The following is a 25435-nucleotide window of genomic DNA, read 5'->3' as shown; positions in this document are numbered from 1 at the left end:
CTGAAAAAACCATAGGTTTCACACATGTTATAGTTAGCGGAAATTTTACTGATAAAAAACCAGTGAAATTCCCCCGTTATAGTTAGCGCAGGCAACTATAACTCACGCGACTGCAATCCTCTGCTGATGCTAATACTGTATTTAGACACTTATTTGCCCATGTCTTCTTCCATACATTTTTAGCTATACATATATTACAAATATTTTTTTTTCATAAAGACACATATGTCATCAGCAGAAGATTGCAGTTGCGTGAGTTATAGTTGCCTGCGCTAACTATAACGGGGGAATTTCACTGGTTTTTTATCAGTAAAATTTCCGCTAACTATAACATGTGTGAAACCTATGGTTTTTTCAGTGAATTTGCAAGGTTTTTTAAATGCTAATTCCTAACTATAACGTGTGTGAAACCTATGGTTTTTTCAGTGAATTAGTACGGTTTTTTAAATGCTAAGTTTTTTTCCCTTATAATAAGCCCTGTACATTTGGTGGCCTTCGGCCACCAAAAGCACAGGGGGTGGGGTAAGTGTGGATAGTGTTTTTTGCCCTTAACATAAGCCCTGTACATTTGGTGGCCTTCGGCCACCAAAAGCACAGGGGGTGGGGTATGTGTGGATAGTGTTTTTTTTATTTTTATTTTTTTACCGTACGCTTACGGTAAGCGTACGGTAAGCGTACCCCGCGAAATTGCCGAAAAAAAAATAAAACCGTTTTTGCACTTGGGGGATGTTTGGGGACTCCCTCAACATGACTATGTGGGAGGGAGTTGTCAAAACAGCCCCTTTACATGTTTTTGGGCTTGATATTTTAAAAATCACTCTCAGTGCGAGAGACAAAATGGCGGCCGCCGCTTCCTGGTTTCGGCCGATTCGAATGTTTACTAAGATCTAAGAGCCAATCAGAATCGCGCTCGCGCACGCCACCGTACGCTTACCGTAAGCGTACGGTAAGCGTACCGTAAGCTGGCTCAGATATATATATTGATTTAAAGGCTATTTTCTCAGAATCTACTGAACAGATTTACACCAAACCTACAAAAGGCACTTCCTTGACCTAGGGACTACCTCTCTGCCAAATTTTGAGTAATTCTGTTCAGCCGTTCGGGCTGTAGCTCGTTCTAAAGGTCCTATGGAAAAATGCATGGGAAAAACGCGTTTTGGGACCCCCCTTTTATCTCAGCCCCTGCTTGACGGATCCCCCCGAGACTTTCAGGGTAGGAGCGGAGCGTAGCGCCCCACCTATTTTGAAAAATTTGCGAGGATTCGTCGACCGGCGCCAAAGTTATTCAAAATAGAATGTTGAGGTTTTCCTATGGAAACGTGGTCCTAACTATAACTACCTACTGGCTATCGCCAGTAGGTAATATATATATATATATATATATATATATATATATATATATATATATATATATATATATATATATATATATATATATATATGTATATATATTATCAAGGTACATCGATGTGGAGTTAATTATTGGTACTCTAAAAAAACATACTTTTAGGAATTTTGTCCCTTGATAGTCTGGTTAAAATATTGTGACGCTTGGATATTCTGTCTTCGATATTCCCGACTCACACCTCAATTTGCTTCATTATCTTTGTTTGTCCTAGCTTCTCACAATTTCTTTTGATTCCAAACAAGCTTGTTACTTCAAGTTCCTCATCCTCACTCTGAGATATTATTGCATGAGGTGTGAGTCTTGAGGCTATGTGGCCTTCGGGCTTCAATCAAATTCCGTTTTTCAATGAAATAAAGTGGTGTGAAGACTCATATTTCTCCAAAAGATTGATTCTAAACTCAATCTTGATAAGGGCTTATGTGTGCATGGCTTATCTCTCACACAGTGTTCTCTTCATGTAGGACAATTCTATTTAGAAGTCTACTGCCAATACAAATCTTTTCTGAAGTTGCTACCTAAACATTGTAACACAGTCCCTTGACTCCCTTGCTGGTCTGGGGAATGTTTCTAGCATGAAGTAGGCTGATGCCGGCACCAGTGACCAGTAGGTTATTCCATTGTACATTTGCTGGGGCTAACTACCAGCAGGCATTACAGTAGAATCCATCACAGCAAATAGAGCATTACTGACAACCCCGATACATTGTTTTCTGGAACCTCAAGACGTTTATCAGGACAAATTCAGGGGTTATAATTCCAGTGTTGATTTACAACTTACTGTAACTGCAGGCCCATACATAGGACCTTATTTACGGTGCACAGACAGAATATCGAGTTTAAAATATCGCCAAACACAAATATCAAGTTTTAAATATCGTGATACAGAAATATGGACAGGAAGACCATTGTGGTAAGAATATCGACTTGCAGGTAAGAAATATCTTTTTTGTAAATATCAAAGTTGTTAATATCGTTTGCAGAAATATAGGGGCCGATTCCGATTTCGGCCGGAAGGGCTCCGAACGATGGTCAGAGCCCTTCCGACCGAATCGGAACGTGTCGGCCGGATTCCTTTCCGACCGAGCCAAACCCCTCAGTACTCTTTACGACCGAGGGAGTACGATGGCAGTTTTTCACTGCCTTTTCGTGCCAGAAAAAAGGCAGTCAGAAACTGTCTGTGGGGGCCCCCAGTAGGGCCCCATGGGTGCGAGGCTGCCGAATGGCAGCCTGGGGGCATCTATGGTGCCCATCTGTGGATCCCTGCACCCGGTGGCAGGCACCTTGGGGTGCCAGCCACAGGGTGCAGGGATGAACTGCACCCCTGCTTTTCACAATGCAAGCATGCATTCTGCTCGGATGAAAGTAAGAGAGAGCAATCTTTTCTGGGAATGAAAAACCAATTGCAACGAAGGATAAGGGTAGGGATCCCACAGCGGCAGCAAGTTTATCCGGGTCCCTTCCTTTCCTCCTAAAGAGAGAAGAAAGAGATAGATAGTTATCAGATACAGGTGTGAATAGCTGGGGACGACAAACAACACGAACAACACCGGAACCCAAAGCCAAGAACACAGGCCAACTGGGAAGAGGCAGAGGAAGAGGAAGGGGCGCCAACGCAAGAGGAGAAAACATGACTAACAAAGGAAATGGAAGAGGTGGAAACAAAGAGCACATGGGAACCTCATCAAGTCGCTCAAAAGAAGCCCTGTAATGGATGATACACAGGTAAATCAGACTATTATCAACCTCACCAATAGACGCTTGAATGATCTGGAGAAGAGGACTCTATATCTAGGATTGTCCTTTTGTCCAACAACTTCACTTGACTATGTAAATACACGCATTGACATTTTTAAATTCTGTCGTAAACTTAAATTACAGTAGTGGCATCTACTCTAGTCCGACAACAGAGCGATGGCCAGCAATATCCAAGGAGTGGCCACTGGTGAAGAACTCAATATTAATGATATTGACATTTTAACAACCATGCATGATCTAGGGGGTGGTAGTGTGAGCAATTATAGTAATGTATGCGAAATTCTGGATGATCTTGAGATCACTTGCGATAAAGCTGCAAACTCCAAATTTAAACCACACTCTACTTTCCTCCCGGCCATGCCACATGATAATATTGATACGTTTCAAGATATGGTAACAAGCCAATTACTAAGATTCCGACAACGCAAGTGGTTCAGAAGGGGGGAACCCAAAACATATAATCTCAGTATAGCACAGAAAAATATTATAAAAGACCTGGCTACTGATGACACAATTGTGATCAGACCTGCCGACAAGGGCGGACACGTTGTGATTTGGAGTAAAACCATGTATGATACAGAAGCAATGCGCCAACTAAGTGACCCTTGATTTTATACAAAAAGCAACAGAGATGAATAGACTAACAGCATCACAAACATATGGAGATTACTTACAGATTGGAGGGACCAGGGATTATTAATCTGGGAGGAATACTGCTTTTTTAAACGGGATTTCCCCAAATTACCAGTCCTTTATCTTCACAAAAATGCCCTCAATCCCCCAGGGAGACCTATAGTTTCTTCTAGGGACAGTGTACTGGAGAATGTCTCCAGATATGTTGATCATTTTCTCATAGACAAGGTTTCAACCTTACCCTCACACATTAGAGACACAAAAGACTTCCTCACGAAAATCAAAACTATCCAATGGCAACCAGAATTTCTACTGGTAACCATGGACGTCAATTTGCTATATACTATAATTGACCATGAGTAAGGGATAAAAGTCTGTGAGAAATACCTAAACCAACGACCGATACAGTTTTAGAACATACCAAAATGCTCAGTGATATCACCAATAATTATTTTCTATTTAATGGCGACATCTATAGACAGACCCTTGGTACTGCCATGGGGACTTGTTTTGCCCCCAGTTTTGCCAATCTTTTTCTGGGGGCATAGGAGGAAGATATCACTACTGATCCCAATTTGACCGAAGATTTAGAACAGGTCATCGTATGGCTACGTTTCATCGATGACCTGTTCATGATTTGGAGAGGCAGAGGTCATGGATTTTATTAACAAACTGAACTGCAACAACAGAAATCTCACCCTTACCAGCAGTATTAGCAACAATTCTGTAGAATTTCTAGACACTAAGGTGATCATCAGAGAGAACAAAATACACACTGAACTCTACAGGAAATCCACTGCTGGCAACAGTTTGCTGTACGCCATGAGTAGTCATCCAGAAAATTTAAAATGGAGTATCCCCTACGGGGAACTCCTCAGAGCGAAGCGTAACTGCAGCTCTGAGGAGTCGTTTTTGGCTGAACAATCCATCATGCTTAGGAGGTTCTCAGAAAGAGGATATCCGGGGTGGGTACTACAAAAGGCTGTTGATAAGGTTAAACTGAAGGAGAGAGAGACACTACTACATGACACTCCCCAAACAGTTGATGAAGAAACTGGGACGGCCAGAGTCATTTTGACATTCGACAATGACTCTAAGGAAGTTCAAAAGATCCTTACAAAAAACTGGGAAATTCTGTCCAAAGATCCCATGGTAGGCAAATCTATCCCTACTAGGCCAAGAATAACCTACCGTAGAGGTCGTAATCTTAGGGGTGCACTAATGCGCAGTGATGTCACCAACCAACCGCAATACAATAAAATGAATCTCAAAGGTTTTTACCCATGCAGCCACTTCAAAGAGTGCAAAAACAGCACTATGGTAAAAGAATATGACAATTCCTATGGAGGATTCACGGTACCTATAAATCAATTTATTACCTGCAGTTACTCTTTTGTGGTGTATGTGCTGGTCTGCCCTTGTAACTTACATTATGTAGGTAGCACGAAGCACATGGCCAAAAAGAGGATTATGGAACATATGTGGGCAATTACTAATAAAGATCAGCACTATCCGATTGCCCGACATTTTGAAACACATCACTATTTTGGCAATTCTAAACTCAAATATTTTGCTATTGAACAAATACATGCCAACATCCGGGGTGTTAACAGGTTACTCCAGTTACACAAACGAGAGTCCAAGCACATCATTGATTTAGGAACCCAGTACTTGATGAGGAGATGACAGTACATCTACATAGTAATTGATCACTTGTGCCATGATGTATACTACTATTTGCTGTTCCTGTGTTATCCGGACCTTACCTGTATTGTTACTTTTCCTGAGCTATTTACACCTTTATCTGATAACTATCTTTCTCTTTCTTTTCTCTTTAGGAGGAAAGGAAGGGACCCGAATAACCTTGCTGTCCGCTGTGGGATTCCTACCCTTATCCTTCGGTTGCAATCGGTTTTTCATTCCCAGATAAGATTGCTCTCTCTTTCAAAATGCAGTCTTCAGTTCGATACGTAATTTACCACTCCAATATGGCCGCTATACTTTGTGCTTGTGAATTCCCATGGCGATAGTCCTATCTCAATTTTTATGTATCTGCTTTAAAATTACACTGTGTGGTGGAATTACTTTGGTGTGATCAAGGCAGCAGGACTGCCGAAATGCGTCACAATATGGATTTATGAAGCAATAAATCTACTGTGGTATCGCAACCTGCCTGGCTGGTTTTCTGAGCGCGTGTATAACTGTTTTCATACTGGGATCGATATGCTGGTTTCTCCACCAGCATTGCATGCCACCTCCCATGGGTCCTTGCTTCCCGGAAGGAGCGCTTCTGCACTTGGATATATATATATATCAATATATATATATATATATATATATATATATATGTTACATTTTACATATGTATGTTTAAACATTTTTTAAATTACATTTATTTTATTATATTTGTTAAATCTAAATATTTTGTTTTAAGTTAATTCCATTATTTAATATATTTAGCATTATTTTTCATTTAAATAAAAACATCAATAGTTTGTACATCTATATTTTTTACATCGATTTTTATGTTTTGATACTTTTGTACTTACAATTTTAAATATAGGATGTCGATATTTTTGTTTCGGTATTTTTGTACTTACAATTTTAAATATAGGATGTCGATATTTTTGACATCGTTATCTTTGCATCGATATTTGTGTATGGGGATATTTTGGACATCGATATTCTATCAGTGAACCCTTATTTACAGATGAGTGGTAACGGAAAACGCTATTGATTTATGACAGAAGTGATAAATCCCCTGTTGGATAATTCTAAGTCAGTGGAAAATGTAGATTTTCAATAGCCTTGGTGGTCAGAAAATCTGGATTTTATTAAAGGCACGGAGGCTAATATTATTGCAGTCTCCTTTAATGCCACTACAATCAGCAGCCCTTTAAGAAAACAAGAACATGGAACACAACACAGTTCCAACACTATGAAACAGCAGAACCCCCAATACTCATCCTTCTTTTTGCATTCTGCATTAACTATCTAAAATACCAGTCCATTTTCCATCAAAAAACAAAACAGTGAGTCCACAGTAAAAACTCCAACTCCAGAAAACTCATGAAATTCTCCAGGGCAAATATTGTGCTTCTTCAACAATAGCAGCAACCTCTGTAGCTCCTCCTCTTCTGTACTGCTATGCTTGAGCTCTAACATAAACAACACTATTACATTTGGGCTGGGATCCCAGGAGGGATAATATTAGCCTCTGTGTTTTTAATAAAATCCAGATTTTCTGACCACCAGGGCTGGTGAAAATCTACATTTTATGGCAAGACCTGAGGGTAACATTATTGCAATTTTAAAGCTAGCTAAACAAACAAGTAGCCACAGTTTCCACAGGTGTAAAAAGAAATTTCAGAAAAACTGCATCATTCGACCAATCCGCACACTATAAAATATCTTGTAATGCCGCTCCAGGCACAAAGGCTTTCGATACAGATGCACCTCTCACATAATGTGCCCTAAACATGCTTACATCCACATCAGAAGTCCTCCACACCCTTTTTCACCCAACGAGCAAGAGTAGGTGAAGACACTGCTTTAAATGGATTTTTAAATGAAATAAACAGCTGCTTCTCAGAACCACCTCTTAAAAGAGCCGCCCTCTTCTCATACTCCTTTACCCCACGCACCACACACAAATTCACAGGCTTGTTAAAAAATGGATAAAATATAGAATAAGAATTAGTCTTAGTCCTCTTGCTTAAATAAAAAAAACTCCCTCTCGCTAAAAAATTCTACTTGTCATATCCAAAGCCCTTACGTCTGAAACTCTTCTAAAAGAAACCAAACACAACAAAACAGTCAACTTCTGCGACAACACTTTCAAACGTAGAGTGCCATAATCCAGTGAACCTTCTTAATATTGTAAAACCCTAGACACATCCCAAACTAAATTGTACCTAGCCACGGGGGGTTTGGAAATCCTTATACTTCTCAACAATCTCCTTACTAACACATCCTGACCAATCGTATACCCATTATGCAAGACATACCCTGCTGCAATAGCCGACCTATACACATTAATTCTGTATGACAAATCCTTTTCAAAGAATTCTGTCAAATATTTCACTATCTCTACTACGTGTACTGAAATGGGATCAGATTCCCTCTCCATGCACCAGCAAACCCATTGCTGCCATGTCAATATATTCATTTTTCTAGTTCCCAGAGCCCTGAGTCCTTAATAAGATTCAAAGCTTCCGTTGAAAGTCCAGGCACCTCCCATTCACATGTGAAATTTTCTATGCCACTAGACTCAACTGACCTGTAGTCACGAACTGGTGTCTCTCTCCCAATGGACTCAAAAGAATGTCCTGAAAACACTGGAAGCAAAATCGGTAGCTCTACAGACAACTGTGACCTCCATAGAGGTGTCCCTAACACTAAAGTCTCTTTCTGTTTGCCTAACAAACCTGTCACCCAAATAATCATTGAAAAAGGAGGAAAAGCATAAAGACTAAGACCCCGCCAAATCGGATGAAATGCATCCAACAACGCTGACGCGGGATCAGGACGCTAACTGATACATTTCGGTAGCTGAGCATTCAACCTGTTCGCAAATAAAACTTCCTGGCATGGCCCTCTGAGTAACATTAACCTCGGAAACAGCTGCCTGACCAGAATCCAATTACTGGAATCCCTGTAATGTCTTGAACACCAGTCTACCTCCACATTGCTCAACCCTGGAATATCCTCCACTTGTACTACAATCTTCTGATGAAGGCAATAATCCCAGAAACCGTTTGCCAGGTCTGCAAGATCCTTTGACCACGGGTCCCCCAACTGATTCACATACCTTATCGCAGAGTCATTGTCCATTTTCAACAAGACCGAGCATATTGCATAGTTCTTTGTGAAACTCTTTATCGAGAAGGACCCTGCCAACAAATCAAGACAATTTATATGAAGCCTGCTCTCCTCTTCTGACCAAACTCCACCTGTTGTGACCGAACCACAGCGTATCCCCAATCTTTTAGACTTGCATCTTATTCTATAACTATCGCGAGGCACTCCCCAAAAATAGCTCTTCCATTCTATGCCTCCATATTCCTTAACCACCAATCCAGTTCCTCTTTTCCCTCTGTGTGTACAATCTCCTCTGAATAGTTCAGACCACTTCTTAAACGCTTGGCTTTTAATTTCTGGTGGGCTCAATAGTTCAAACGTCCAGAGAAAATAGCTTGCATTGTTTAGGATAGCATATCTATAAGCCTTGCTCACATCCCTAAAGAAATCCTCTCGAAAACCAATACCTTTGGGATCTCTTTCCTTAGTCTGACTACTGTCTGTTCACCACAAATCCTAGCTTCTTTCTCTTACAATTCCTCAACTTCCATGCTTACCAAGGCCAAAAGATCTACATTGAACCTTATCATCCCTGTAAAGTGACTCTGAGCAGGTTTTTTAAAAAAAATCTATGTGATAACCTAGACCAGTTTGCAAAACCCATGGATGCCTTATTACCCAAATTCAATTTCCATAAAATTGAGCAAGTCTGCTGCCCATCTTTAGAGGGGTAACAGCAGGATATTGCCTTACCTGAACCTCTGGAACGTCAATCTCCACATCCTCCTCTGCCCCTACCTCATTGTCATTGGGGATAGAAACCACCTGACTGAAATGAGGTCTAGTAAGAGCTGGGTCTAATAGAAGCCCTTTTAATACCCAGTCCTCTGCCGGGGACCCGACCTCTTGTTCTCCCGGCCACTCCAAAAACAAGTTTGTCAAAAACTTTTTTAATCTCCCCTGGGGATCTCTGCAATCAACTGAATGTCCCCACATATTTGGACATCTCTTTAATGAAATCTTCCCCGAATAGCAACCCATTTGCTGTCTGACCTGCCTTGTTATTTGCTAGTTCCACCAATTTGGGGTCAATTTTAAGTAAACTATTCTTTCTGCACTCATCATATAACACAGTGTTTGCATTCCCTAACATTATTGTCTTAGCTCTTCCAAATTCAGAGCTTTGTTTGCAAATTAAGCCTCCTCAGCCATATCAAATATCTTCATGATCAGGCCAGTCAGGTCCAACAAACAATCCTGGCACATTTTGAGACCCTTATCAAGTCCCCTTCTGGGGTCCGGACCCTATTTGCGTATGAAGGCTATAATCTTCGCAGCAAGCCCAGGAGTCGCCATATTCTTAGTGGCCAGAGTAGGTTTCGGGCACTCAGACCTCAAATTAAGCCTAACATCCTTGGGTATCTGTCTCTTTAACCGAGTCTCCACAAACTCTGCCATGTGAGCCGCCGGTGACCATTCTGAAGATAAAGGATGATTTAATAGCATTGAGTCAAACATGCATTCACCCAGAGGATGTGTAAACACCTGAAGATCCATTCCTTTCTCTGCCATCTCAGCCGCAGATTTCAAAACACTTCCTCTGTACTTCCTCAAAGTCGAAATCAGAGGAGCAACTTATTCCACCTCTGCACTGCCAGAGAACTCATCACACTGTGGAATGTTTACGAACCTCAGTAGGCCTTATTACTGAGGTCTCTGGACCCCTCACATGGTCCCCTTGTGTGCCCTCGACACCGTCATGATTTGTGCATCCACAAATCCTTTTGTCTGCGATTGCCGCTCTATTTTTCTTCACCTGAGTCCACACCTCAACCAGATGCATGCTCTTACTGCTAACTTTGCCACTTTTGTTATCTGCCGGCCCTTCCCCAGCTGCATAAAATCTCTCATCCTGAACGACAAGCCCTTTGCTCTGTATTACATCATTGAACGTTTTCTCCATTTTATTATCTAAATCCATAAGAAACTTAGTCAACACTCCCATCATTCTCTCCTCCAAAGTACTCTCCATGCTACCCAAAGTACTTGGCTCACTCATCTTTAAACCAGTAAATACTTTGAAATGTCCAAACAAATGCAAGCTCTCTAGTTCTCAACCTGACCCAACTGCTCTGATAACTCAATCCTGTTAGCTGTTCACAAATGTAAACCATTGAAACGATCCTCCAAAGCCCAACCTGTCAACTAATCAATCACATCGGAAATGCGCAATACTTCCCAATCCTTTAAAATGCCTGCTACGTTGTGTAACAAAAAAAGAGTAGTCCTTCCTCGATTGTTCTGGATATGTTAAATCCAACCACACTCAAACTGGACTGATGTCGTAGGCAGAGCGAAGCCCCTACGCATGTGACCAGAGATCCTCTTGCGGATCAAGACAACATTGTCTGCCACAAACCAATTGCCAGTGAAACTCAAGCAACCCTGTTCAAGAGATGAACGCGGCTCACCATGTGCACCAAGCTCACTTAATGATGGCCGCCCTTGTGAGCTGCAACGTGACCATCCAAGCATCGCACAAAGCAGAATGAAGTGCCAACCGACAAGCTGATTCAAAACCCGTACGGGTTAAGATATATTTAAATAAATAAAATCTTTCTTATGACTGTACCTCATGCTGAACGTTGTACCATGCCTGAATTATAAACAGAAAACAGCCTATAAATGATAAACGCATACAACGTACATTCTTCTAGAAATGCCAAACTTAACCAACCAAAAAAATACGACTTTGGAATTACGATCTCAAATCCACGCTCATCGCCTACATGTATGAAATAAATATAACACACACAACACACATTTGGGACTCATAGCTGCCAAACAAGTACTTATCTGAATGCAGCAGCAAAAAAGAAGAATGAGGATTGGGGGTTCTACTGTTTTATCGTGTTGGAACTGTGTTGTGTTCCATGTTCTTGCGTTCTTAAAGGGCTGCTGTTTGTAGTGGCATTAAAGGAGACTGCAATAATGTTAGTATCTGGTCTTGCCATAAAATCCACTGGCAGAATTGCATTTGCCATAGAGCTAATATGGCAGAAGTAATACTTACAGAGTATTCTCAACTGGTGTTGAATCCTCCAGTGGAGGTTTTACCACTACCTCCACAAATTGTAGCATTTCCCACTATTACCAAACCCTAGATCATCCCTTAGGGCCTCAATTAAAGTTTGGTAGAGACATCAACTGTAAAATGGCAGAGCCACCGCTGGACAAATCTGCATTTGTCTTGCATTATTTAGAGAAAGAGAAACTGTTGTATTTCCAACAGCAGGACTCAGCTGGCTGCGCTGTCAAATACTGTTTCCCTAGTGGACCAGGCACCAGTAGACTGCCTTTTCCCAGTGGTAGTCACTCTTCCCAATTTAGAGCAGGAAGACTTTTAGTGATCTTGGCATGAAAAAAAAAATGCAGAGCAGACCAAACAAGCATGGTGCCCACTAGGCATTAATTTGTCCTTTCAGTGCATCCTTCACACCGGAAAATGCACTAAAGGTACAAAGATCCTTGACAAGTAGGTGGGGATCTCTAAATATGCCGGGCAGTGGTCTGCCAGGTATGCAGAAGTTAGGGTCTCATCTGGCCATCTGCCAAATAATATATGACCCCTTTAGTCTGTTTAGTAAACTGCTTTGTGGTAAGCTGTGGATAAAAAGTTGAGAGTTAGACAAATACCATTTACTCTCTTATGATTACATTCACTACATCCTTTAGAGAGGTAGTCCAAACTAACTCACTGGTTTATCACTGGGTAATTTTAGGGTGGCATGGAAACTTAATGAGAAATCTACACTCATTCCCCTCGACGTTTCTAAATATTTTGTTTGTGAACCAGGTTTATGACATTTGAAGTGGCCTTACAACAGCAGACAGAACTTATATGTAAAATACTAACTGGTCATTTTCCCCGGATATAAAACATAGAGGGGCCGATTCTGATCCGGGTCGGAAGGGCACCGAACGCAATCCGGCCGGAAAAACTACGAGCCGTACACGTGTTTTCCGGCCGACTAGTACAGCTCTACGAGCGAGCAAGTACGATGCGAGCTACATGAAATTAAACCGACCGAGTCGTTTCCGGGTCCGAACCGCTCCGTACTTCTCGGTTGTAAGCTAACCGTGGCGTGCAATGGATCCGATTCACGACGAGCCAGTACGATGCACGTGTCAGACAGCCTGTGCGAGCTGGAGTGTCCGGCTTGCAAATCATCCGGGTGGTTGCCTTTGGGGGTCCGCGTCGGACCCCATGTCACCCGCAGCCCTACGACACGGACACACGGGGAGACCCATGGGTCTCCCCAACACAGGCATGTACGGTGCGGATGCCACCGACGCGTACCCACTGTAGGGGGCGCACTTATCCGCGACGTACCCATTCAGTCAATGGGAGCCCATGTACGCGTCGTACGACCGGCTCCCATTGACTTCTATAGGAGTCCGACCGAACCGAGTCCAGCAGCATACGGCCGCATCGTACTTGCTCGGTCGGACTGCAGGACTCCGGCTCGGTCGGAAAACACACCGGATCCGGCTCGGTCGAAGTGCTTTCCGACCCGGATCGGAATCAGCACCAGAATGGGATATGGGGGTAAACAGATTTTTGACCATTTGACACAGAGCTTAATCTGGACAAAATATGGATCTGTTTATTATGTGTTTGATTTTCACATTCACACTACTTTATCATTTCTGAGTGAGGGGAAAGTTACCAAGTTTGTACATTTGTAATAATAATAAATTGTTGTTTATAGCAGTTAGTTTTAGGGGGTAGCCGCCACCCTCTGGGCACTTTGATGGACATTTCAAAGAATACTGTTTTAAAAATATTTTACTTAGTGACCAGCTACAACACATTCTGCATGAACTAAACAGGCAACATATTTTAACTCAGCCCCTCAAGTTAGACAAATTAGACAAAGCTTCAAAGTTATAAATTGCCATCAAGTGTCACCAGAGGCTGTACTGTTCAACTACATATGTTCTGGTGCATGTGATTATGGCTCTCTAAAGCAAAAGACCAGTTCATAATGCAGAGCTTTGTTAAATCAAAATATGTATTTTGGGTACTACGAACATCTGGGGTACTAGAGCCTAATGTGTAAAAGCTCTACCTTGTCCATGAGAAATGGTAGCATCATGAGGTGACAGACTTCATGGCCATAATTATAAAAGGTTCTTCTTGACGTGAACCCAATGGCCCTCATTATAAGTGGCCTCTTCATTTTGATGGAGTTGGTAACAACTGATATCGGCACCATTGAGATTATGAAATCCATGAGGATACTGCGGATGTATTTAGCCTCACCCTGAGACATCTCTGTGTGAAACTCCAGTGAAATATTAATAATTACCAGGAAGACCGAACCCACATTTACTGATTCTCCGGTTGTTTTTCATTTCTCAGGAAACCTCAGTGCCCCACCTTTAATCCCATTACCTCCACCCTCTCAGAGTTACAGGTAATACTGGTATTGGTAACTTAGGATGGGGTGGGGGAGCAGACTTATCAGGGCCAAATCTGGGCCACGTATGTTGAGGGTCACTCTGAGCAACCCATTGTGATCATGAAGCATGTCTAGCCTTTCAATACAATCTTCCCGATTAAATATCAACTTTCTCGAACCATTGCAAGAGATTAAAAAATGTTGCACTCACAATCCCATAGCTCAGATTCTTTATAACTATAAGCAGAATTCTGAACAATATTTTGCCTTGCATTTGGGTTTATATTGCTTGCAAGTCAAAAAGGGACTAGAGTTTCTAACTTGCTACCTGAATTTTGATTGGTTAGAATATGTGTGTACATTTGCTAGGAGTCACGCTTTTGAATTGCATGGTTTGCATGGTTAGGAAACATTTACATTGCTCACTGCATTAAAACAGGACACATAGTTGCCAATCCTGAGATCTCTGACTCCTCTATGGCACTATTAGACATGCCATGATTGACTTCTTTGTCCACTCTGAATTGTGAGCTAAAAGAAGACTACAAACCACCAACTCAATGCACTGGGTGTCTGGTGCCCAGTGGCCTGGCTGAGAGACCAATGTCTATGATTGTGTGGTCTACTGTGCATGTAGTACAAGCAGAGTGCTCACATCCTTCCTCCATGACTCCCCAGCCACTGACATGGCATGGTAACATCCTGGGGACATCCATGTTGCTGTCCGGAAAGCAGGCAGGCTGTGTGTAATCATTGAAAGTAATGGGTTTATCCATCTCAATGAGGGCAACGTCATTCTTCTCCGTCTCAGGGTCATACTGCTCGTGCATGTAGAGCTTTTTAAACTTGCGAACTTGAGTCTCCGGTCCAAGCTCAGAGAGCTGATTGGCCCCCGCCACCACTCTCCAGGTGTGAACACTCCTAAAGAGAGAAAGAAACACAAGTCATAGTCTTAGAAACCAAGACCCAAAGATAAAGCAGTTACTTAGAAAAGTTTAATGTCCAATAGCAGATCACATAAAGAGGAGTCATGTACCAAACGAGAAACTCAAGAAGTGTCGATTGAAAACACAGATGAAAGTCACAGGAACTCAGGACTTGTACTTAACACAGACCATGGAAAAGGTCACCCACCCTAGAGGTGGCTTAACACTAAGAAATCAACCAGCCATATTATCACGAGCCTCAAAAGAGGCTTCAGGTAATACATTGGTCAGGCACACAGCAAATGTAGGCCCACAGGTAACTCGAACTTCAAAACTGTCTTGGATGTAAATATAGATCATAGCTTTAAGAACTCTACGCACATTGGTAAATCACAGCTTCAGACTGTGCATAATCCTTACCTACTATTTTACTTCCTTCTTTTCCGTTGTAATATTCACAGACAGGGGCAATTCCCAGCAAGATATAATGAATCACAAGCAGAATTAGGTTTGCCTGAGATTTCTTTTTAGGTCTGGGCTCTGACAGAGCAGCTATTAAACAGACCTATTGTTTTATTAAAAAAAATTGCAGTGGACTTTGGGTGTGCCTCCTTCAAACATTGGCTTTTTTCATCCTGCTCCTTTCAGCTTTTGGCTTAAGGCTTTGTGCATAGCCTCGGGGAGTAGTGCTCTCTCACCCTAAGGCTTTTGAATGTTTAGGTGTACCCTTCTGCCAAAAAAGTGAGTGTGTCCATAGCAAACTATGAGGGGCTATTTTACAGTGAGATGTACTGTTGGTACATCACACTATTTGTCACACTGAATTCCTTAGACCTGATTTAGAGTTTGACGGACAGTTTACTCTATCACACATGTGACGGATATCCCGTCTGCCTTATTACAAGTCCATAATATTCTATGGCACTTGAAATACAGAGGAGGGGATATCCATCAGGTTTGTGATGGAGTACCCATCTGCAAAACTCTAAATCAGGCACTGTATTCCTCACTTTCGTTCTCCATCAGATTCATTTAGTTTTTTTTTATTATTTTGCAGTGCAGCAGACTGTCAGTGCTCAAGACAGAACCTGACCCTGTCATGGCCACTCTACCATTTTTCTTTTTGATATATCTATCAGGAATTCTGACCCCCAAATGGCCACCCCGGTCTCCCAAGACTTTGGTGGTATTTTGTGATCAGCCATTATGGCAAAAAGAAAAGTCAAAACATCACTCTCTCTTCCCTGAGTGTTGCTTCTCCTGCCCACACCTCCCTCTCAATCCATCCTGCTTCCCACCTCTTCCTTTCCCCTCTGAGTTGCTTCTATGTTTAAGTCTTCCTCACATGTTTCGTACCTTTCTCCTGTTCCTCCCTCTTTCCCATTTCTCTTATTCTGCTCTATACTGAAGGGCCCCTTGACTTCATTACTGTTTATTTTAACTTTTTATTTGGGATGAAGGTCCGTCTGTAAGAGTCCCTTAATCATAGTTCTTCATTCCCATCTGCGTTGTAGGAAAAAATACTATAATGAAGGCTTCCTTGACATCTGACATGTATAAATATAAACTGGACTGTAAAAAACGTAAGTAAACCTTCAATTTAGGACAGTTTTTGTTTCTTATATTAATCTAGCTCTAATGTGGTAACTCTGGTACTCAAGAGTGATCTGGGTGCTTTCCCAATGCTTAAATCTATTGACTTTAAAACCTGCAGTTAGATGTACTTTACCTTGCTTTGCTTCCCTCTACCCATAGTCACAACATTTCTCGGAGCAATCACCATGCAACAGCTGGGTGCGGAATCTTTAAGATAACTTCACCCCCAATCCTACTTGTTTCTTGGGGCCTCAACCTCAAGTTTTGGATTACATACATAGATGAAACAAAAATTATAGGTTCTATGGGGGGTTTGCCTTTCAGGATATGCAGTGCTATCCTAAGGACTTTAGGGGATTGGGCATGACATTTTATTACTAATTTTCAGCCAATTCAATAAGCCCAACAATGCTAAAGAGTGTTGAATTATGTAACTTTCATTTTAGAAATGGGGGTCTCTGGTTTGCAGTGGCTTGCACCTTGTCCAAGTACGGACCCTTCCTTTTAGTCAGGGTAAGGAGATTACACAGCTACGCTAACCCCTGCTCATCCCCATGGTAGCTTGGCAAGAGAAGTCAGGCTTATATCAGAGACAATGTATGAAGCATTTGTAAATAAACACACAGCAACACAGTGAAGACACCTCAAATGGACACCACAGCAGTTTAGAAAAATAACTAATCTTTATATAAATATAGCATGACCAAAACAACAAAAATCCAACATACATAAGCAGTGATATCACTTTTTAAAGGTTTAAAATATGGATGCATCACTTTTAGCACAAAGTACTTGCGATGCATCAAATTCAAAGACGAAAACAGGTGCAGGGGAGTGAGGCACCAGAAAGGCAAAGAGTGCACACTCTCAGGGAGGGTGACACTTCAGTACCTTACTCGAAGGGAGGGTAATGCGTCGGTGCACTGCTCTTAGGGGAGGTGATGCGTCAGTTTCTTACTGCTAGGCAGGGGAGGTGATGCGTCCGTTTCTTACAGTGAAGGGAGGTGATGCATTGGTTTCTTACTGTGAGGGGAGGTGATGAGTTGTTTTGCCAGATTCATGGCCTCAGTTCCTTACTGAAGCCCAGCGTCAATGCAGACTTGGTGCATCGGTGGGTTGCATGGAAAATCCACACATGCTGAGATTGATGCAGGGGCAGCAAAACAGGCTGATTTTTGCAGCCATGAACAGGTGATGCATCAAATTTTCATCCGCACAGCAGGGCCTGTGTCAGAGTTGGAGTGTGTGCCTCGGATGTTTAAGACATGGCTCCTGGGATTCGGACTGGGGCAATTCTTTGGCTGCGCCGCAGCAATGGGTTGGTTTTTCAACTCCACGGCAGGCTTGCGGCAGAAACAACTGAGGCGCCGAAGACCAGTGCATGGATTTTCTTCCATTCTTGCAGCAGATGCTACCTCCAAGGGCCCAGAACTGGAATTGACACTTCTTACCAGCAGAAGAGTTCAGGGGCTGCAGGTGAAGTTTTTGATAACTCAGAGACTTCTTACCAGGAATCAAGCACACACAAGCCCTTGGAGAATCTTGGGAAGCAGGATGATGAAAACAAAGTCCAGTTCTTTCACTCTCCAAGACAGAAGCAGCAAGCAGTAGGCCAGCACAGCACAGCAACCAGCAGAGTAGCAGTTCGCCTCCTACAGCTTCTCAGTTCTTCTTCTTGGCAGAATCTCCTCTTAGTCCAGAAGTGTTCTAAAACTATGGAGTCACAGCTCCAGTACTTATACCAGTTTCTGCCTTTGAAGTAGGCATACATCCAAGGAAAGTCTTTGTAGTGCACAAGACCCTGCCTTTCCCTGGCCTGGTTCCAGAAACCCTACAGGGGGATGGAGACAGATTTGGGTGAGGTCAGACGCAGTCCTATTCAGGTGTCAGTGACAATTCCTTCCACCACTCTAACTCAGGAAGACCGATCAGCCGTATGATGGGCAAACAGGATATGCAAGGCAAACCTCAGCTACATTTGTGTTATTGTCTAGAGTGAATGCACAAACAGCCCAACTGTCAGTCTAAACCAGATGTGGATTCCACAGGCAGGGAGAGACACAGGATGGTAAGCAAGAAAATGCCCACTTTCTAAAAGTGGCATTTTCAAATGCACAGTTTAAAAATCACCTTCACAGAAAGATATTCTTATACATTCTGAGTTCAGGGAACCCAAACTCCAAATCTCTATCTCTTCCCAACTGAAAGTTACACTTGTAAGGTGTTACAAGCCAGCTCAAATGAAAACCTACGGGAGAGACAGTCCTTGCAATAGTGAAAAACTAAATTGCCAGTATTTCACTATTAGGACATGTAAAACCAAACAGCACATGTCCTACCTTTCACATACACTGCACCCTGCCCATGGGCTACCTTGGGCCTACCTTAGAGGTGTCTGATATGTAGAAAGAGGGAAGGTTTGAGCCTAGCAAGTGGATGCACTTACAGGGTCGACATGGCAGTTTAAAACTGCACTCACAGATACTGCACTGGCAAGCCTGAGACATCTTTGCGGGGCTACTCATGTGGGTGGCACAATCAGTGCTACAGGCCCATGAGTAGAATTTGAATTACAGGCCCTAGGCACACACAGTGCACTTTACTAGGTGCTTACCAGTAAATCAAATATGTCAATCATAGATAACTAATCATAATCACAAATTACACAGAGAGCACTTGCACTGCAGCACTGATCAGCAGCATTAAAGTGCCCAGAGATAAAAACCAGCAACACAAAGTTCAGCATTGAGTCAAAAAAAGGCAGGAGGCAGAAGCAAAAAGCCAGTGGAAACCACACCAAGAATGCCAGGTCTATCATGAATTATGTAACTTTCAGAAGTCAGGACAAGCAAAAACAGCTGACAGCTCAAACTACTGGGCCTGTGTCGGCCAGATAATAACAAAAGTAAAACCTGGACAAGTACTGATAACGACACTTCAGTTTGCACCTGAATCTAGATTTTGTTTTGTCTTGCACAATGTTTTATATGGAATGTTTTGTAACCTGGTGGATGTTTAGTTGATTTGCCCATAGCATTAAAATAAAAGATATTCACATTGCGCTTGAAACTGTAGCTTGTTGAATAGTTAAAGTCACAACAGTGCACATGAAACCACTGCTGTGATGATTTTCACCATTCCATAACTGAAACCAGAACAGTTACTATTTCATTATTTTCCCCTACCTTGTCCCTCCTCTCTTCCATAAATAAGAGAAAAGGTGGAGGAGATTTAAAAAGGTTAGTAAAACTGGTCAGCTCCACTTGGTTCTTTCCTAGTTTCCCAAAATCCTCTAAAACTGAAATCCAGTCTATAATTCTTAATCAACCTATCATTCACACAACACTTAACCATTTTTAACATGTCATCCTTTTGATATGCATATTAATAGGCCTGATGTAATCCTGAATGGTAATTACACATTATGATATGTGCACTCCAACCATCCTCATCCAGTTCCACCATAGGAGTTGACATCCTGCTGAGAAAATCCGCTGTCACACTATAAGACCAAGGAACATATTTTGTATCATAAATAAAGTCCTGGTGGATAACCTGGTAATCCTGGTAGACACCCTTGTCAAACCTATAGCTGTGAGTAATTTCTAATGGTAATGGTTATTGTACATTAACACAAAGAATAGAATAGAAGATTTGAAACCTTTAGCTGGGCCCATTTTTGCCATATGCCAAAATGTGTTGTATTATACGATTTTTTATTCAAATTTCCAGCAGAACCATAGGAGTCACAGACATTGCTGGCGCTATTGGACTCCAGGTCAACTTGAGGTCTGATCTCCAACATCTACAAGGCCTTTATGGGGGATTGCCATGTTGATTTGACTGAGACTCGAAACAGTTGGTCCAAGATCATACCAGAGTCACTATCAGAAGGGGCCTGGAAAATAGCATATGCAAAGGTTCAAGAAGTAGTTAGCAATGTGTGGTTCAAGTTCAGGCAGTTTTATTACTTGCATCACACCTATATGACTCCACAGCGATTACACTGAATTAACCTAACACGGTCGGAGGCGTGTCCTAGTTGTGGGACTGCCCCAGCATCAGTTCCACATATGACATGGAATTGCAATAATCTACATGGATTTAGGGAACGATAGTTTTGACACTACGAGCGACAGTATAGGTGCACATGGAGATATCGGTCAACCACTACTTACTGGGGTTGCTCTTTAACACCAGGCGGGGGACCAAAATGTGCCGCTGATTCATGCTCCTGGGGCTGATCTGGCAATATGACGGGTGGTTATTCATTGACTGCAGAACAGTGCCCCGACGGCAGATAAGTGGATGTCTACATCATCCAATGGGACACTGCAAAAGAGAGACAGCAGGGTACGTGCGCACAGACGTGAATGCCGACAGTAACTTAGAACTGTGGGGCTCCATGCTGGAGGACTTGTCGAATTTGAACTGGACAGAGGAAGGCTCCACTGGCACCAACCAGGTGGGGGGATAGGTACCTCCCTAGAAATTGACCGGACTGGTACTTTAGTGACTGTGACTGAGAATATTTGAGTGTCTCTAAAGTTGGAGGTCTGGTGAGATGGAGGTATTGTGTACAGGAGAGAGCACTTGGGTCCTGCTCCTTGCGTCCTCTGGCCAGCCCCAGTATTTTCATTTGTCCCCTTTTTCTGGAGTTCTTGCTTCCTTCTCCCACCCCACTCTACTGGAGGAAAGGGGGATGCGCGACCTCACCCCCTGAAGATATGCCATGTTAACAGACTGCTGCCGCTATTTTAGTCATATATTATTTTATTAGTTATCAAGTTGTGCTTTGTATTAATAAACATGCAATCGGATATGTACTGCCGTCATCCGCTTATTTGATATGTAAAACAGGATGTAGTCATTGATACATAGTGATGTATGTATTTTCTCCTTAAGCTATGATTCTGTACCAATTACAAATAAAAACATGTTAAACAATAGACTCTAACATTTGATATGTAATAGAATTTAGAATGTAATTAGATGATAAAATTACAGGGAGGAGAATTTTGGGGGTCTTTCGTAGGGTGGAGCTTAAAGAAATACATGGTTGCTTCCTTGTTTATGTTGTTAGCTTTTACTTCAAATAAAATGCACTGTGTTTACCTAAAGCTGAAATTCGTGGTCCCTTTCCATACTACACTATTGACGACAAGTTGGAGAACATTTTGATATTCTCAATGAACATTTGAACTGCTAAGTTTTCTTTAACAACGAGTGATTCACACTAAGGGGTCTATTATGATGTAGAGCGGATCGCCACTGCCCGCATGGCGGTGGCGATCCGCCCTACATCATAGCCCGCCCGCCACCCATTTCCCCCCGCCATATTAGTATGGCATTGGGGGGACCCCGGATGGTCTGCCAGATTTCCGCCGGTCGACCAGTCGACCGGACGGAAAAGGGGCTGGATATGTTAGCGGTGTATGCTAGACACCGCCATCCATATTAGCATGGGCAGCGGTGCAGGGCTTTCCATGGCGGAGACCCCGCCATGGAAAGCCATGCGGATTCTGCTTACGGGGGCCTGTTGCGGGCCCCCAGGGTATTGGGGGGTAGGGAGTGCACATGGGGGGTAACTATGGTACCCCCCTACATTGTCACAGACAAGGTGGCAGTCACCTTGTGCATGACAATGCACAATGTGCATTCCCAGCCTTGTGGCAGGCGTTGCTGTCAGCACCGCCAGCCACAATGCTGGGAATAGGATGCCACCGCCACGGTGGCGGTGGCATCCTAATTGCCGGTGCGGGACTGCCGCACCACTGGCGGCCGGTCCCAGCACCGCTAGGGTGGCGGGCGGACTAATGTCCACCCGACATCCTAATAGGTCCCTAAGTCTTTCTTGGAACATCATCATTACACTTGTCTGAAAAAGGCGCGAATTGTGAGAAGCATTGATCTCTCAGTAAAGGGCAAGTACTTTTACATTTTTATATTAACAACAAGTGGATTACACGCTACCTGAAAATGAAATACCAGCATTTGTAAAGCGCACAGCTACCTCCGGAGTGGTGACCCGGTGCTGGGGGCCCTCGGGAAGATTAAGCGAGCTATTGCCCAGAGTCACATGGTGCTGGGCTAACCTGCCACCGGCTCCAGGGATTGAACCGTGAACCCCGTGGTCCGGAGTCAGGCATTCTGGCCGCTGCGCCACACCTCTTACCTGCCTGTTTTCCACATTCATCAATTCATTAATACAAAAATGGCACCGATGACTGGATTGTGTGAGATAAAAATGATTTAATTATTAAATGTTGCCGGTGTTAAGGAGGTTCACTACATGCACCTTCTCTTAGGCCTTATGATTCATATGGAAAAATGTTGTGGCTGTGGATGCTAGTGCCTTCGGTTTGGCTGCCGAGTTCAGTCAAGTGGTAAAAGGTAAAGAATGTGTTTGTGCCTTTTCTAGCTACATATATTTTTGTGTTTATTGAACGACCTCTAAATTCAAGAACATCATTGAAATAAAAAAGCATAATTATGTTAAAGTCTCCAAAAGCTTTAGGGTTAATATCAGATTTTATCAAATGTTCATTTATTACAGATTTTAAGGTATGATCTGATAAAATAGTTACAGGTGACCCTGAATTTGCCATTAGATGCAGTTTGATTCCCCCAATATGGACTGTACCTAAACGACCTTTAATGTGCCTGTTCTGGTATCCACAGTAATTAACATTTTTAGAAACATTTCTTCATCTATGGCATCCACAGTACTAATTTAATTACAAGACTTGAGGCTATCATTATGCAAACACCTTTTAATTGCCACTATTGCAGCACCTTTAAATAACTTGTATCCACAACAATAATACAATCCAGAACTGAAATATTAACAATCCATAAATAACACTCAGATAGAATGTTCCTCCTCTTTTAAAGGCTGCTCCTGTTCGGATGACTACTTTTATTACTGGCTTGAGTTATTATTGAATGAATAGAATGTTAGTAGCCTGATTTAATTTAGAAACTTTAGACAATTATCTATTGAAGCAGCACGAGTGGTGTGTGTTTAAGGGTGTGTGATCTTTTGATAGAATCTGTAGGATTTAATTGGACCAGACATAGTACATTATATTTGAGGAATGTTTAAGCAATTTAACGTCTGTAGGGAGGCTCAAACATTGATCAGCAAATTGGTTATATCGATTGCAGATCCCAAAATATTTTGAATGCGGGACGCATTTATACGGCAGAAGTAGGGAGCCGCTAATCAGCCGTATTTGTCTTTGATGTTAGAGAAAGGCCGCGTTGAAGCCGCGTGCATGTGTAATTGTCTCTGTAACTGTACGCTTGGATAGAGAATTGTATGTGAGGTGGCACGCGGTTACTGGCTGGGTTATTGAGGTGTTGTGCATAAGCATTTGCCCAACACTCATCGTGATTATTGGAGTGCACGTGTCACAGGCCTCGAGCTCCAGAACGTAGACGGGAGCTCCTTACATTAGATTAAGAAGTCATAGGCACACGAGTTTTGCGTGTTTTAAGTGGACATTTTGAATTGGGGGGGAAATATTAGCAGTAAACGGAAATCACATTAGCAGAACAGCACAGCCTGACTTGTTGACTAGCAACCCTCACCAGCTGAGTGGAGTGTGGTGATCAGAAGGAGAAAACAAGCTTTTAGTGGAAAAGGGCATCGGCATAGTAGTATTGGGCAGGATTTATCAGAAAGCAGGATGAGTGAGAATAGTATTTCGAAGTTAATGTAGAAACAGGTTAGAGCTTCTGTTAAAGACGTAGTGGACACAGGCATGGTAAAGAAAATAAAGAATCTAGGTTCTGCAGAGTAGTACTGGTCATTAACTGATGAGGAGGTAGGTAAGAGACAGAAACAGGGGAAAGGCGTCGGAAATTAAACATATGAAGAAAAGACCAATGAGCAAAACAAAGAAAGATGGATTGAACTCCATTACAAAGGTTGCTGTCTGTGGCATTCTAAGCAAAGGTGTCTCTAGAGGCATGCAAGATAAGTCATATGACACATTTATTTATGTTGATGGAGACATCATGCAAGGGATGGATAAGATGTATGATGAATACATTTTTGATTTGTAACAGGATGACAATTTCAATGATGATTTAAAAGGTGATTTGGGTTCATCTTCAAAGGTGGTAATTAAAAACCCAAATGTTTTGTCCCTGTGATAGTTGCCATCCTAGAAGTGCTGACTGGTAGCCCTTAGAGCATGTTGGCAAGTTCATTAAAGAATGGGTAATTAAACCTGTGGAGAAGGAATGATCTAGGGCAGTGATTAAGTGTAAGGTGTGTATTACTCCTAATTTAGATCCAGATATGTTTACATTTTTTTAATTAAGTTGGGAAGAGATCTTCATAAAGTGATCTTTGAAACAATGTCAAGATAGGCTAGTAGGTGTTCTAGGCCCTTTAGCAAAGATAATGGATGTAGCAGAGGAGGCAGGTGAGCCTGTTGATGTTGAAATATTGAGAGGATTGAGCCACAGAACAATAGTTCGGTAATGCAAATGCTGGGCTAATGGCGAAGTGCAGAAAGCCCATACTAATGAAAATATTCCTAAATTAGTGATATGGAAAATAAGGAAGCAAGTGAGGAGGCTAAAGGGTTGCTCTTTGGTGAGGGTGTAGAAATCAGGTTAGGAGAGTACATAGCTACTTTTACAGTGTTGAATTCGGCACAAACAAACATGAGAAAAGTGGTCCTGATTTTGGGAGGGCCAGCAGACGAGGACCTTATGCTGGTTGTAGACTTCAAAGGTCCCAATATAATTGCAACTACAGAGGTGTTGAATGGCTCGACAGGTTTCTTCCCACAAAAAGCAAAAAGAAAGGTCATAGAGAACCAGAAACCATGGAAGAG

At 42.3% G+C, this 25435-nt stretch overlaps 1 protein-coding gene across 1 annotated transcript in view; it reads right to left on the bottom strand.

Moving 5' to 3' along the window:
* LOC146855831 (acrosin-like) overlaps nucleotides 1-25435 on the bottom strand; it is a 104930-nt gene that overhangs the window by 21507 nt on the left and 57988 nt on the right. The window contains exon 3 of the mRNA XM_085651178.1: nucleotides 14717-14982. Within this exon, the coding sequence (XP_085507304.1) occupies nucleotides 14717-14982 (266 nt within the window). The remainder of the gene's footprint in view (nucleotides 1-14716; nucleotides 14983-25435) is intronic.

Source organism: Triturus cristatus, chromosome 4_1 (genome assembly GCF_964204655.1).
Source record: "Triturus cristatus chromosome 4_1, aTriCri1.1, whole genome shotgun sequence".
Lineage (NCBI taxonomy): Eukaryota > Metazoa > Chordata > Amphibia > Caudata > Salamandridae > Triturus > Triturus cristatus.
This window is presented reverse-complemented; position numbering and strand designations above follow the sequence as displayed.